Source organism: Epinephelus moara, chromosome 5 (genome assembly GCF_006386435.1).
Source record: "Epinephelus moara isolate mb chromosome 5, YSFRI_EMoa_1.0, whole genome shotgun sequence".
Lineage (NCBI taxonomy): Eukaryota > Metazoa > Chordata > Actinopteri > Perciformes > Serranidae > Epinephelus > Epinephelus moara.
Genome location: NC_065510.1, coordinates 25,477,918 through 25,491,529, shown reverse-complemented (window position 1 = coordinate 25,491,529; position 13,612 = coordinate 25,477,918). Strand labels below are relative to the sequence as shown.

Below are 13,612 nucleotides of genomic sequence, written 5' to 3'. Positions count from 1 at the left end.
AAAGGGCTTATAGCCTCAGCTTTCCAGGCCTTCTGTAGGACATAGTTACAGCAGAAAGTAACACAAAAGTGTGTGACAGTGTGTAACACAGAAGCCAAAATGGACTGATGAAGTAAATATAGGTATTAACGTAAAAAAAAAAACTAACACAAAAAAGAAACTAAACTCCGTATATGAACCAGAATGTTGGGGTGTGCCTTCATGATACTCTAATTGTTTTAGAAATAAGGATAAAAAAATCAATTAAAAATAAAGTAAAATAACTCAAAAGGACATAAATCCACCTTAAACAAAGGACAAACAGATTTTATATTCACCATCCAGTTTTCCTGTCTTTTCAAAAACTTGTCCCATTGCAGTCTAATAGAAAAAGTAATCCTTTCCATCCTAAAAATGTGTAATGTCAATCCAGTCATCCACTGTTGGTATTGCCAGCTGTAGCCACTGTCTGGTAATGGCTTTACTGCTAGCCAAGCAACTCTGTGCAGTTAAATAAGGAAGTACCACGATATTTCCACCATAAATTGATGCAGAGAAGACACAAATTGGTGCAGGAATGTTGTAAATTAAGTGCTAGACCCTCAAAATATTGAGGGGCAGGACCCCCAGATCAGCAAATGTTAAAAATAAACAAAACAACTATACCCCTGATGACACAAGCAGACTCACGAGGTGCATACAGCTGTCACAGCTGGTTATTAATCATGATGTGCAGTATTATCATGGATTAATCTACCCAGCTGTATGTAAAGTAATCAGAATCAGCTCCACCTTTACCAGCTGTACCATTAAAGTGATGAACACAACAATCCAATAATATATATTATTCTGAAAGGGGCCATGTTGCATAATGAGTACTTTTACTTTCTAATACTTTTATACTTAAGTAAAATTTTGAATGCAGGACTTTTACGTGTCACAGCGTATTTCTACACTGCTTCTTTTACAGCTCTGTACTCCGGTCCACAAATAAATTGTCGTAAATTATATATGCAGATGAATCTGTGAAATATGTGTAATTTATTTGGTCCAACATCTACTGACAGATGAGCAACCACATCCCCCTCTGCTTCCTCTAAATCTGTGCTGTTGAATTATTTACCTGTGCTATAATTAGACTTTTTCCATTTAGTTGCCAGTACTCTTAAGAAGAACCTTTTTTGCAAGTATAATTCAATTTTAATCTCTGAATCCTGCTCTTAATTGCTGTAGGTGGTGAGAAACATTTTTTATATACATACACTGCTGTAGCTGACACCCTTTTCACTTGGTGGTGTAGCCTCTGTCGCTTTTATCATGTCAGATCATAATTTAAATCATGTGTGAGTCAGCTGGAGGCTCTTGGTTAACCTTTGCAAAGGCTTGTTATCATCATAAACACTTGAGGTCATCATCATGCTCATTTGCTCCCCTGCTCTCTCGCCTTCCACCCACTGTCACTGATTTCATCCCGTGGAAACGCTTCATTAACACCCCAGAGTTTAAAGTGTGTAGACATCAGAGATGGAGATGGAGCAGTCGCCACCTCCACGTGTTCACACACACTCTCTCAACTCAGTCACATGGAGGAAAGAGGGACACACGCGCAGAGAAAACTCTCCTCATTAACTAATGAGCAGGATGTTAGCAACTGCCTACACACACACACACACACACACACACACACACACACTGATTATCTCATCCTGTAATAGGGTGTCATCGTCCTGCCGCGCTCTAATCACACAGCTGTATTCTCTCTCTTCATTCATGAGGTGAAACTATTTTGGTGGCCGACTCGACTCTTGTGTTCAGGATGGAGGCGGTGGCTCTTTTCTCTTTCACAGCATCAGAACCAGACGAGATCAGTTTCCAGAAAGGGGACATTATCAAGGTAAGTGTGGGTGTATTGATCCTTCAGATGTTTTGAAAGTTATCTGAAAGACTGCATGTTCACACAGTAAGAATAATTGCACATGTGTGTTATAGGTGACAGAAATGGAGGATGATTCTTGCTGGGTCACAGCAGAGATCCAGGGGAAGCGTGGCTACGTGCCAGAGAACTACATTTCACTCCTTCCTTATCCGTAAAAAATTATTTGTACACACATTTGAACAACAAATTAATGTAAGATAGAAAGCTGACATTATTTCCTGCAAGCATAGATGTGGATTGTTTTAACTACCATCACTGACATCAGCAGTTCCCAAACGTTTTGTGTACTTGTGACCCCTCAGTGCAGGTTGTGATTGTCATGTTCAACCAAAAAGCGACTTTACGTTGCATTTTCAAGGCCTGAATAAGTGAAATTATTCATTATTTTACAAGAGAAGAAGCAAAAACTGGAGAAAAATGTGGAAAAAATAAACATAATGCGCCTTTTGGGGTCTTGATCTCCAGGTTGGGAACCACTGATGCATAACTGAGCTGATTTTTAATCCAAAAATGTTCTTATGCCAGTCTAAAGAGTGACATGAATATGCTGTAATGTGTAACTGACATGCTTGTGTGTGTGTTCGTAGGTGGTTTGCAGGACGGGTGTCAAGACTCGAGGCTGAAAAGCTCCTGCGCTGGCAGGACACCGGAGTGTTCCTGGTGAGGGAGAGTGAGTCAGCTCCTGGAGAGTTTTCTGTCTCTGTTAGGTCAGTGAAGGCACCACACACACACACACACACACACACACACACACACAAACACAAGAGACAAGGCTGACACAGATCTCAAGCTGCAGGCTGATGCAACCTTCCTCCGTTGTCTATTCCCACAGTGTGATGTTAATAAGCTCCTAAATGTTTCTGTGCTGTGGTGCAGTGGTTATTTTTTACATGTGTTGAATCTGCTGTGATGCTTTTATGTCTTTAATGAACAGAGAGGTGAGCATCTGGCCCAGGGTCTGATCCCAGAAAGACACTTTAACACCTTGCTGACAGCATTTGGTGTACAACCGGAAGTGTTGCATGAAACAGGCAGGCAACAGCATCTCCTCCTTGTGTTGTTTGTGCAGTCGGATGCTTGTTTTCCATCACATTGAGCACATTAGCAAGTTACAACATCCACGTGTCTGTGAGTGTGTGTCAGGACTGGTGGAGGCGAGAGTCAGTCTATTTAAATATGTTATATGAGAACCAGCTGCACCAAAAATAGAACAGCCACACAGACAGTAAGAGTGTGGGTGTGTGTGTGTGCGCGCGTGTGTGAGGAAATGTAATTTGGGTCACCAAAGTGACGTGGGAGTCATTTAATCATTGAGGGTAAATTAATTGTGTTCAATAATCGGGGCATTGCGTAACACCTCTCAGTCTTTAATTAAACACAGGTACATTATGCAATTGACACATGCCACAGACACGCATGTACATACTGTGCACATTTTCATGTTTCAAGACACAACATCTGTCTGCCTGCAGGGGCTGACAGATAAGAGGTTTGCTTTATTCATGCACACACACACTCGACCACTTCACTCCAAGTGTAGTCCTCAGAACGATCAACAGAGGGTGGTCATGTTCAAGAAGAGTTCATAAGATCCTAGCAGATGTGTTTTTATGGTTGTGACCTGCAGCGACTCATTAAAAGAGATTCTTTCAATCCTCATCAGGTCTGCAGCTCATGTAGATGACATCATGGCAAACACAACACTGTATTTTGCGAGGTACAAGACAGGTGAACTTACTCTGAACTGTTCAGTCATTATCCATGCCTCCTTTTTCTTTTATCACAGGGTGAACACACATTACTTGGGTCCAAATTCCACACTACAAACTAACTCAAAACATGTTTTTAGAGTGTAGTGTGTTAAAACAGGAAAAATAATGTTTACTTAAGAAAGTCTGTGTGCATACTGTAAGACACATGTGATTTTTTGAGTGTGCTTTTGAACACTTTTGTCCCACAGCACAAATATGCACAGAGGAAATGGAGGAGCTGCTTACAGATGAATCGTTGGTGCTGGTGAAACAGCTCAAGGAGCATCTTAGAAAAGTTAAAATAACTGGTTTAAAAAAGGTTTGTTTTCTTTTTTAAGCTTTCAGTGCAAGTGCTTTTCATATATCATACTTTCATATTCAAAGTTTTAAAAGATTCCCAAAGTTAATCACTTTATTTTCACTGTAAATTACGAAATGGTCGGCAGGCCACCCAGCACTCTACTGTGGGCCAGATACAGCCCTCTGGCCTTAAGTTGAGTATCCCTGCAGTACAGTGTATCCTGTATGTATTTAATATGTAGTATGGAATTGGGACACAGCAAGAGATTTAAAGTCTCTAATTACCTATTTAACCTAACTGCACGTCTCTGGACTGTGAGGAAAAAATAAACTGGTGCAGAAACATGCAGACTGTATAGAGAGAGCAGACCTCATGTTGTCAGGAAACCACTGCGCTGATCCAACGTTTTACCTAAAACACCACAAAATCCTCCAAACCTGTCATTTCTTAAGCTGACACGCCTCAATAGTGGTGTTGCCCTCCTTTTTGAGTCATTAAGTGATTATCCTGAGGTGTGTAAGGGAGGAACAAGCTTATGTAACGCAGAGGTGCATTGTGCATGTATGTTGTGAAGTGTGGGCCTAAAAGTAACTTTTGTCCTTAAATAATTAGAGACACAAAACAACACAAAAGCAATTACTACCAACAACACAACATAAAATGTTATGTACAAACTGTAGAAGGTGTTGGCTGAAGTTACAGCTCTTATGACTCCTCCTCTTTTATAGTGGAAAACACTATCATGTTATTTTCTTTTGGAACTGAATACGAATATGATGAAATATGTATCACAGCTGATACACGATAGTGTATGTTGTCAAGTATATTACATCCCCAATGTCTATATATTATTATTAGTAGTAGTAGTATCATTATCATTATTTATTTTTTAATTTTAATTTTTATTTCAACTTATTATTTAGGCTTGCAATGAATGATTATTTTCATTAACTGTTCATCTGCAGACATTTATTTTTTTTATGTATTATAGAATAGAAACAATTAATCAGCAACTTGATTCACAAAAAATTAATCAGACACGATTTTGATAATTTTTTAACCACTGAAATACATTTTAAGCATAAATGCTAAACTTTCTCCAGTTTCATTTTCTCATTTGTGAGAATCTGTTTGACAAGGTAAGGCATCTGAAGATGTTGGTTTGGCTCTGGGGAATTTTTCAGTATCTTTTTACAGTTAAAAAACAAATTGATAAATCACAAAATAAGCAGTTTAATCGACTGATTATTCAGCCTTAATCTATAAAATATGAGAATGTATGTGGTGAATAAATGACTAAAGTGATATCTTCACATACCTTTTTTTGTCTAACCAAGAATCCAAATCCTAAACATGATCAATTTGCCCTTTAAAATTATTTCTAACTCTGGCCTAATTGAGTAAATCCTATGAGTCTTTTATAATCCGACAAACCCAATTAGTTCAGTACAACCAACATGATTTGCTTTGACCTCAAAAAGCTTAATTAAGTTGAACTGACTTAAGATTTATCCAGAAGTTGTGGTGATGGTTAGTGGTCAAATTACTTTAATACATTCTAACTTTCCATCCAACTCAAAAATGTCAAAAATGTCTTTGATTTCAACCAACTTCTTAAAATTACTTGTCACTTTCATGTAATAACATATTTTCATGCTTGAAAACCTTTCTATTTTAAGCTCCATCAACAACCCCATGAATAATTTTTTAGAGTGTATTGAAATATAAAGTTATCATTTATTATAAACAACCCCATTTTTAAAAAGTTGGGACGCTGCAGAAAATGTAAATAAAAACAGAATGCAATGATTTGCAAATCCTTTTTGACCGTAATTCAAATGAATACAGAACAAAGGCAAGATATTTAATGTTCAAACTGATAAACTTTTTTGTTTTCTACAAATATACACTCAATCTGAATCTCATGGCTGCAGCGCGTTCCAAAAAGTTGAGAAACAGGCATGTTCACCACTGTGGTACATCACCTTTCCTTTAACAACATTCAGTAAGCGTTTGCGAGCTGAATTCAATATTTGTTGTAGTTATGAAAGTGAAATTTATTTCCCAAGATTCACAAGAGATCCCCCCAAAATCCTTAAGATTTACGGTCTGTGTGGAAGAATGGGCCCGAGTCCCATCTAAACACAGTGAGAGGTCAGTGTCTTCATACAGGAAACATCTTGAAGCTGGCATTGTAGACAAAGGCCTCTCCAAGTAACGTGTTCAGTACTTTTTTCATGTGTCATTCCACTTTATTGCACATATTTTTTTTATGGATTCTTCATCTGCATAGCTTTATTGGGTTAATATAAAAGTCTGATCCAAATAGCTGCATCGATAATATGTTTAATGAAAAAAAACAACTGACTTGTTAAATACTTGTTTCCCCCACTGTGTGTTGAAAAGAATTTACAGATCATTCTGTTCTGTTTTTATATATGTTTTAGCGACCCAACTTTTTATAAATTGGGGTTGTATTTATGTTCATCATATTGTATTTATTGTCTGTCTGTTGGTTTTACTGCAAGAAAATTGCCCCTCAATGAGTTGCACAATATCAGCGAGACAAATATTTACTAACTAAACAACTGCAATCCTTTCAAAACAGCTCGGAGCAGATGATTGTTTTTTCGTGCGTGTGTGTGTTTGTGTGTTGACATCTGAGATTTATAACCTGTGAGAAAAACACCCATGAAGCTTTCAGAGATACACCCATACATACATTTCCCACACACACACAGGTATGCTCACATCACCTCTGCATGACTTCCTGAACAAAGACACAGGTGAAGGAATGAAGACCGACACGTTATACATCATCACACTGTAGGTTGGAGCATAAAGCAGCGTGCATACCTCCCTTTACACTTCTCACCTCTCTTATCTTACAGCTACGGTGAGAGGGTGGAGCATTTCCGAGTGCTGGAGGGGGGCGGTCAGTACTGCATCTGGGATGAGTCGTTTCGCTCCCTCAACCGGCTGGTGGATTTCTATAGAACTCACAGCATCGCCGTGGAGAACGTGGTCTACCTCAAAGACCCCCCTTCGTCCCCTCGCCTGCTGTCCTACTCAGGACATAACCCGTACCCCAACCCGTACAAAAGCAGCTCTCAGGAGTCCCTCCCCTCAGCCCGCCTCTACTCTCACCCCTCTCACCCAGAACGAGAGTCCTCGCGGCGTCCTCTGCCTGATCCAGCTGTGGGGGTATGACGAATCACGCAGCATCATTACTCTTCATCTGTTATTACACACACACCTGTTTGTCTGATGGCTTTGCTCATGTCTTTGTGTAGAGACCTCGCCTGGCTCACGCCCTCTGCGACTACACCCCTCCTCAGACCGCCCACCTCCACTTCCTGCGTGGTGACATCATCGACCTGCTGGACTGCTCGAGCTCTCTGACCTGGAGGGGCCGCTGTCGAGGGCGAGTTGGAATCTTTCCGCCAGAATACGTCCAGCCGCTGTACCACTGACACCATATCAAACTGTATCACTGACACTTATCTGTGGAGCTGTCGTGACTCACCTCTCTTATCCAATGATCCAACTGCTGATGAAACAATTAGACCAATGATCAATAAGTCCATCGACTATTAACAATTATATGACAATAAACAGCTAAATTAACTGCAGCCCAGTCGCCAGAATAAAATATTGGCATTGTATGTTTCTGCAAACCATGGATACAATACGACTGTAACTTTCATATACATCATATCAACATTTCTAAAGTGACGTAGTTCAGATAACACGTATATGAGCCGAGTTTCCATCAGGGGAAAGAGGGGATGGGATAGTTTGACACCTAGGCAAGATGGCTGCCAAGCAGCAGACCAACAGAAAACAAGACTATGTATTTCTAATGAGATGTCAAGACATATACAGTCAAGTTTGCAGTGACAAAATCCAGTATTCTAATGAGACGTTGGGACATTTTCGGCCATCTGTGAGGACCAAACTGTAGCCTGGTGAGACCATCCTGATGACGTGAGCTCAACATTCTGTTTCACTCTCTGTTTCAGTCTGGACTCCGGCCGCCCTAAACACTTTCCAGAAGTTAAAATCAAACTGGGGCCAATCAGGCTCCACAATGTAGTTGACAACATAAGCAGCCAATCAGGGATTGCGTTGTAGTTGATGATATAAAATGCAGGCCATCGCTTGCTAAACAGCAATGGCGGCTCCAGATGCTACAAGCCTAACTCTAATATTAGTAGAGTAAACACAGCAATAAGTGATGTCATTGCAGACATAGAGTTGATAACAACAATTAAACAAGAACAAGAGTATGCACTTGAAGTTTCTCTGAGGAAAAGACGTTTTTCTTTCCGTTCTTCTGACTGGACTCGTCAAAAACTTGATTTATCAACTGGCTCCACTGGTGATGAAGAAGATGCTCCCGGCGATTTGTCATGTTCATCGGCTGAAGGCGTTTTCTGTCAAGGCAAGTACTACTGCCACTGGAAGTGCCTGGGGCCACACTGAGTCCAGAGTCATACAGAGAGCGAAACAAAATGTTGAGCTCACGTCCAACACATTCTCACTCTGACCTCGCCATATGTTGACGTTTTGGTCATGAACTTTCCATGTCCACATACAACGTGCAAAGTACCCTGGATTCGTTGGTTGTTGACGTTCTCGGACACCTTGTTAAGTTCTCTTCTTTCCAAATACACTCCCATTTTCAGTCTTTTTCAAAATAAACGCACTACATCAGCACAACACTGCAAATTTATGTTTTTTCTCTTCATCAATAAACACACATGGTTAGGTTTCGGCAACAAAAACACGTAGTTGGGTTTTGGAAAAAAGAACAGCGTTTGGCTTTAGAATCTTGCGGGACGCGAACAACACTCTCGTGTGAAGGTCAGTGTTTGTCAGAACCATCCGCCACCTTTCCCACCCGCCGCACTCAGACTTTCACCGCCATAACTTTTGTCCTTGTCCCGCCGCGCTTCCCCCTGACGCCAGCTGCCGGCAACTAACCACGTATCATGCTGACATTACAGGATGCCTTTTTCGTTGGTTTCTGACACCACAAGTCACTGCCCAAGTGCCAGATTTCAACATCTTAGGAGTGAGACCGTGCTCTGTCAACAGGGTGGTTGTTTCGGTGAAACCACAACCAGGTATTTTTTACGATACATTGGGCCATTTACAGCCCTGTTTGTGGCAAACTGGATATTTTAACCCAAAACATGGTCCGATCCTCACCCTAACCAAGTAGTTTTGAGCATGAACATAACTACACGTTAACCACAGTGAAGTCACAACATAAAATTAAAAGTTGAAATGTAAAGAAACATGAAGTTTCAACATATCCATTCATATGAACCGCACAAATTCAACATTAGAAACATTCAGATGTGACATATCTGTGGTTTGTAGACGTGCCAACATTTATTCTGGGACTGAGTTGTTAACTGAAAACAAGCTATGTGAAAACAGTATTTTCTGCCATTGGATAATTTTATTTTTTTTGTGTTTCTCTCGGGGCACTTCTCACTGGTTTGAAGTGGGCTGGTTTTAGTGTCACATACTTGCACCAAGCAGGATTTAGCAGCATTTGAACTGGATGACAGTTGATTGTTTGTCTGGTCACTGTCAATCAAGTCTGATTAAAACCACATGTACACAGTCCTGATGAGTTTTTGAGTGTTAAACTTTAAATAATACCTTTTTTCAATTTAACTCAGTTGATGTCACTTGTGTCAGCTTCGACTGGGCCTGAAGATAACAAGTTTGAGAATGAAAAAAATCCCACCAGACTTCCAAAACTCGCCCTTATCTCTGGCTGAGGCTGGTGGCTCGAGGCTACATGAGCACAACTATATCTTCTACCGAACTGTTGGCAGTTCAGTTGCATTGTGGATAATGTGGGAGCCAGGTTTTGACTTGGAAGAAGAATCTGTGGAATTAAAAAAAAGTCAAGTACTTCTTGTTCTACTGCTTCTACTGCGCCAAATTTGATCTTTTCTAAATCCAAGCCATTGTGAGTTCTACGGAGCTACAGCAGGGACTTTAGGTTTGGCATCAGAAAAGAAATGTGGCATTGAAAACTGAAATATTGAAAAATAAAGCACAAGCATTAAAATATGGTATTTTGTTTTGATATATTTACTTTAGTATATTTTTAAGTGTAAAAAAAAAGACTGAAAAATCTGAGGACTGACATTGTCATTGCACATTACAACGCAAAAAATATAAAAAATTAAATTATTCTTAATGCCTGTGTTTTATTTTTTGCTGGAACTTTTTCAGTGCCTATGTTTCCTTTTTTAATACCAAATTTTATGCCCATTGCCATCACTGTTCTAATGCCACAGTCTGACAGTGTTATAGGAGCGAAATGCTACTACATTGGTGCAGTACTCTTTACCAAGTTTTCTGTGGCTTTAATCATTTAAATCAGTTCAACAATGAAGCAGAAATGCCAGATATTTGCTGTCTCTCACCACTGACATTTGAGGATTTATCACTTTTGTATACCTTATATCATTATTAACAGAATACATGCCCTGAGCCCTAATGTCCTCCTTCAACCAATAGCCTTTATTGAAAATATAAATCAAAAGTGAAATTTTTCCCTTTGTTTTATCTTACCATTTTATCTTTGCCTCTTCACCTCTGTAGTAAATGTAAGTAAACTTTACAGAAGGCAATAAAGAGTTATATTATCTGGTTATAAGTACTGTGTGGACAAACACTTGTAGCTTTGATGCACAAATCTTTACATTTATTTGAGATATTACAAGAAAAAAAAAACATCTGACGGACAAATTGTCCAGATATTTTGTCTTCTGACTGACATGAGGTTCTTTACATCCAACAATCTTCACTTCTCAGTAGTTCTTAATGAATTTAACCAAAAAAATAAATCAAATGCACACCAAGTTATAACAGTCTCCTGTGGTGAATGTCCCTTATGGGAGTCTGTTGTCAAGCAAAAAGGGGTCATAAACAGTATTTTCAGCTCTGATACTCTGTCTGATAAATCTAAAATAATAAAAAATAAATGTAAAACCTCTCATTATTTCCACATATTTTGGATTTTCCAACTGCACTCTTGATTACAGAGACAAACATGTCATATTTCAATTTGAATTTGGGGACCAGAGAAGGTTGAGAAAATCTGATTTATATATATTCATAAACAACCTAAATAGCATGACAGAACTCTACAACAATAACTGAAGGTTCACAAAACCTTTCTTGACAAACATTAGGACATAAACATGACTAAAGAATTACCATTAAGCATACAGACTCAAAGGGAACTGTGGAAGAAACACACAACCTAAACTACATAGATTGACTATATCATCTCACCATATATTTTATAAGCTTTAGATCTAAAATGACGTGTGATGCTCTTCTATTTAGATGTCATATTTACCTAGCATTAACGGCACATTCATGTTAGCTTGTTACAAGCCACAAGCTTCATTGTATATTTGTACAATACCCTTCTGAAACTTTAAAACTAGGCTACATCGAAGAGGGTGGAAAGGTTTTATGAACAAACCAACAGCCTCAAGTGGGGCAGTCGTAAAAATAAAACATTATAACATCTGTAGATATACTGTGTGTCTAATGAAATGATTTTAAAAGACAACACTGAGCTCAGTCTGAGCTGCTCAGGATTTTAAGACATTGTGAGATGGAGGTTTTTAAACAGTTCAAAACAACAAAATCTCTGCTATGTGTACCCAATAATTATCTATCATCATGTGTAATTTGATATGAATGTAGATCCAGATGCAGATTAAAAAACTCAACATTGACTTTTTTCTTTAAATAACACATTTAGAGGTTTGTGGTTAGAGGTATGTGATCACTCTGTGTTTTCTGGTTTTAAATGTGTTTTTTTAACGGCCCCTGAAGCTACATTAGCAGGATTCATGTAAAACCAGTCCAAAAATCACAGTTTATTTCCCCCACCTTCTTGGATTTGGAATTCATGTCGGTGAGATTGGCAGGAGTTCAGCAGAAGGGTGAGACAGGATGTTAAATCTGTTTCTCTACTCAGGCAAAGTAGGCATAGAGGAAAATGTTAATGCTGACCACCAGGAGCGCGTTGGCACAGCAGAACCTGGACCAGAACACGCTCTCTCTGACGCTTTGAGCTCGGGGAGCTGGAATCTCTTCTGACCGCCGTGCTGCTGAGATACACAGTCCTGTCCCCTGACCGCATGTCACCCTCCGCGTTGGCTCAGAGCCTGAAGCACACACACAAACACACAAAGCAGACAGGAAGTTACTCACACATAACTACAGCAGCATGTGTGTGTGCGTGTTTGCATGTGTGCATGTGCGTGCGTGTATGTGTGTGTGTAGATGACTGTTAATCACATGATGGCTGGTTTTATTCCAGAAGTGAGAATATTCAGACCCTTACTCTGGGAGCTACGGTGGCTGACAGAGGACACTTTCTGTAGAGGAATATCTCTCGGTGGCTCTTCAGTCAGAGTCCACCAGGTCAGGTTACACACCTGGGAGAGAAGGACGTGGAAATGTAACAAATGTTATTGATAAGCAATTACATATTGGCACAAATATAACCTATATGTAGAGGCTGAATACGTATTCATGTTGACAACATACTGACGTAAAGGAGGAGTTCAACAGAGAGTCAGATGAGGAGGTCAAAACCACTCTCATGTCTGTATGGTTAAGATTTATAACTGGAGCTAGCAGCTTTTAGCTTAGCTTAGCACAAAGTCTGCAATCAGGGGGAAACAGCCCAACACCAAGACATAACATGTTAATTATTTAGCTTCAGAAGTGCTGTTCAGTGGATTTTGTTACACTTGGACAGAGCCAGGCTCGCTGTTTCCTCCTATTTCCAGTCGTAATGCTAAACCAAGCTAACCGGCTGCTGGCTGTACCTTCATATTTAAGAGACAGACATGAGAGTGGCATCAATCTCTTCTTCTAACTCTTGGCAGTAGAGCAAACAAGAGTATTTCCCATAGTGCTGAACTACTTCATTAATGATTCACAGTATTTATTCAAACCCAAAGTGTCACTGACCTTCACCTGCAACATGATACTCAAAGAGACTGACCAGAAAGAGATACAAAAAGACCACAAAGGAACACAAAACAACTACAAAGATGCAAAACAGCTGCAAGGAGACTCACAAAAACAACAGGAACAACAGGAAGTAGGCAAAACAATCACAGAGATACAAACACCACAAAGAAACACAAAAAGTTCACAAAGAGACACAAAATGACCACAAATGGACACAAAACACCATAGAGAGACACAAAAAGACCACACAGAGATAAGAAGACTACAAAGAAACACAAACAGCACAATGAGACACAAAATGACCACAAATGGACACAAAACACCATAGAGAGACACAAAAAGACCACACAGAGATAAGAAGACTACAAAGAAACACAAACAGCACAATGAGACACAAAATGACCACAAATGGACACAAAACACCATAGAGAGACACAAAAAGACCACACAGAGATAAGAAGACTACAAAGAAACACAAACAGCACAATGAGACACAAAATGACCACAAATGGACACAAAACACCATAGAGAGACACAAAAAGACCACACAGAGATAAGAAGACTACAAAGAAACACAAACAGCACAATGAGACACAAAATGACCACAAA

The 13,612-nt window shown here is 39.5% G+C and overlaps 2 protein-coding genes across 3 annotated transcripts in view; one reads left to right on the top strand and one right to left on the bottom strand.

The window, feature by feature from the left end:
- Positions 1-1,795: 1,795 nt before the first annotated feature.
- Positions 1,796-7,546, top strand: LOC126390546 (GRB2-related adapter protein-like). Of its 2 annotated transcripts, none has more exons than XM_050044904.1 (5): positions 1,796-1,873; positions 1,969-2,066; positions 2,503-2,622; positions 6,859-7,026; positions 7,263-7,546. In XM_050044904.1, exons 1-5 carry the CDS (start codon positions 1,796-1,798, stop codon positions 7,438-7,440), a joined length of 642 nt encoding a protein of 213 aa, XP_049900861.1. In that variant the 3' UTR covers positions 7,441-7,546. The 2 variants fall into 2 exon arrangements, with proteins under 2 accessions (XP_049900861.1, XP_049900860.1); XM_050044903.1 differs by having other exon boundaries at positions 6,859-7,171; positions 7,261-7,546.
- Positions 7,547-10,542: 2,996 nt separating this feature from the next.
- Positions 10,543-13,612, bottom strand: part of slc5a10 (solute carrier family 5 member 10) — a 28,186-nt gene continuing 25,116 nt past the window's right edge. Inside the window, exons 14-15 of the mRNA XM_050044388.1 lie at positions 12,366-12,459; positions 10,543-12,186 (exon numbers count right to left, since the gene is read on the bottom strand). Of these exons, the coding sequence (XP_049900345.1) occupies positions 11,993-12,186; positions 12,366-12,459 (288 nt within the window). The 3' untranslated portion in view covers positions 10,543-11,992. The remainder of the gene's footprint in view (positions 12,187-12,365; positions 12,460-13,612) is intronic.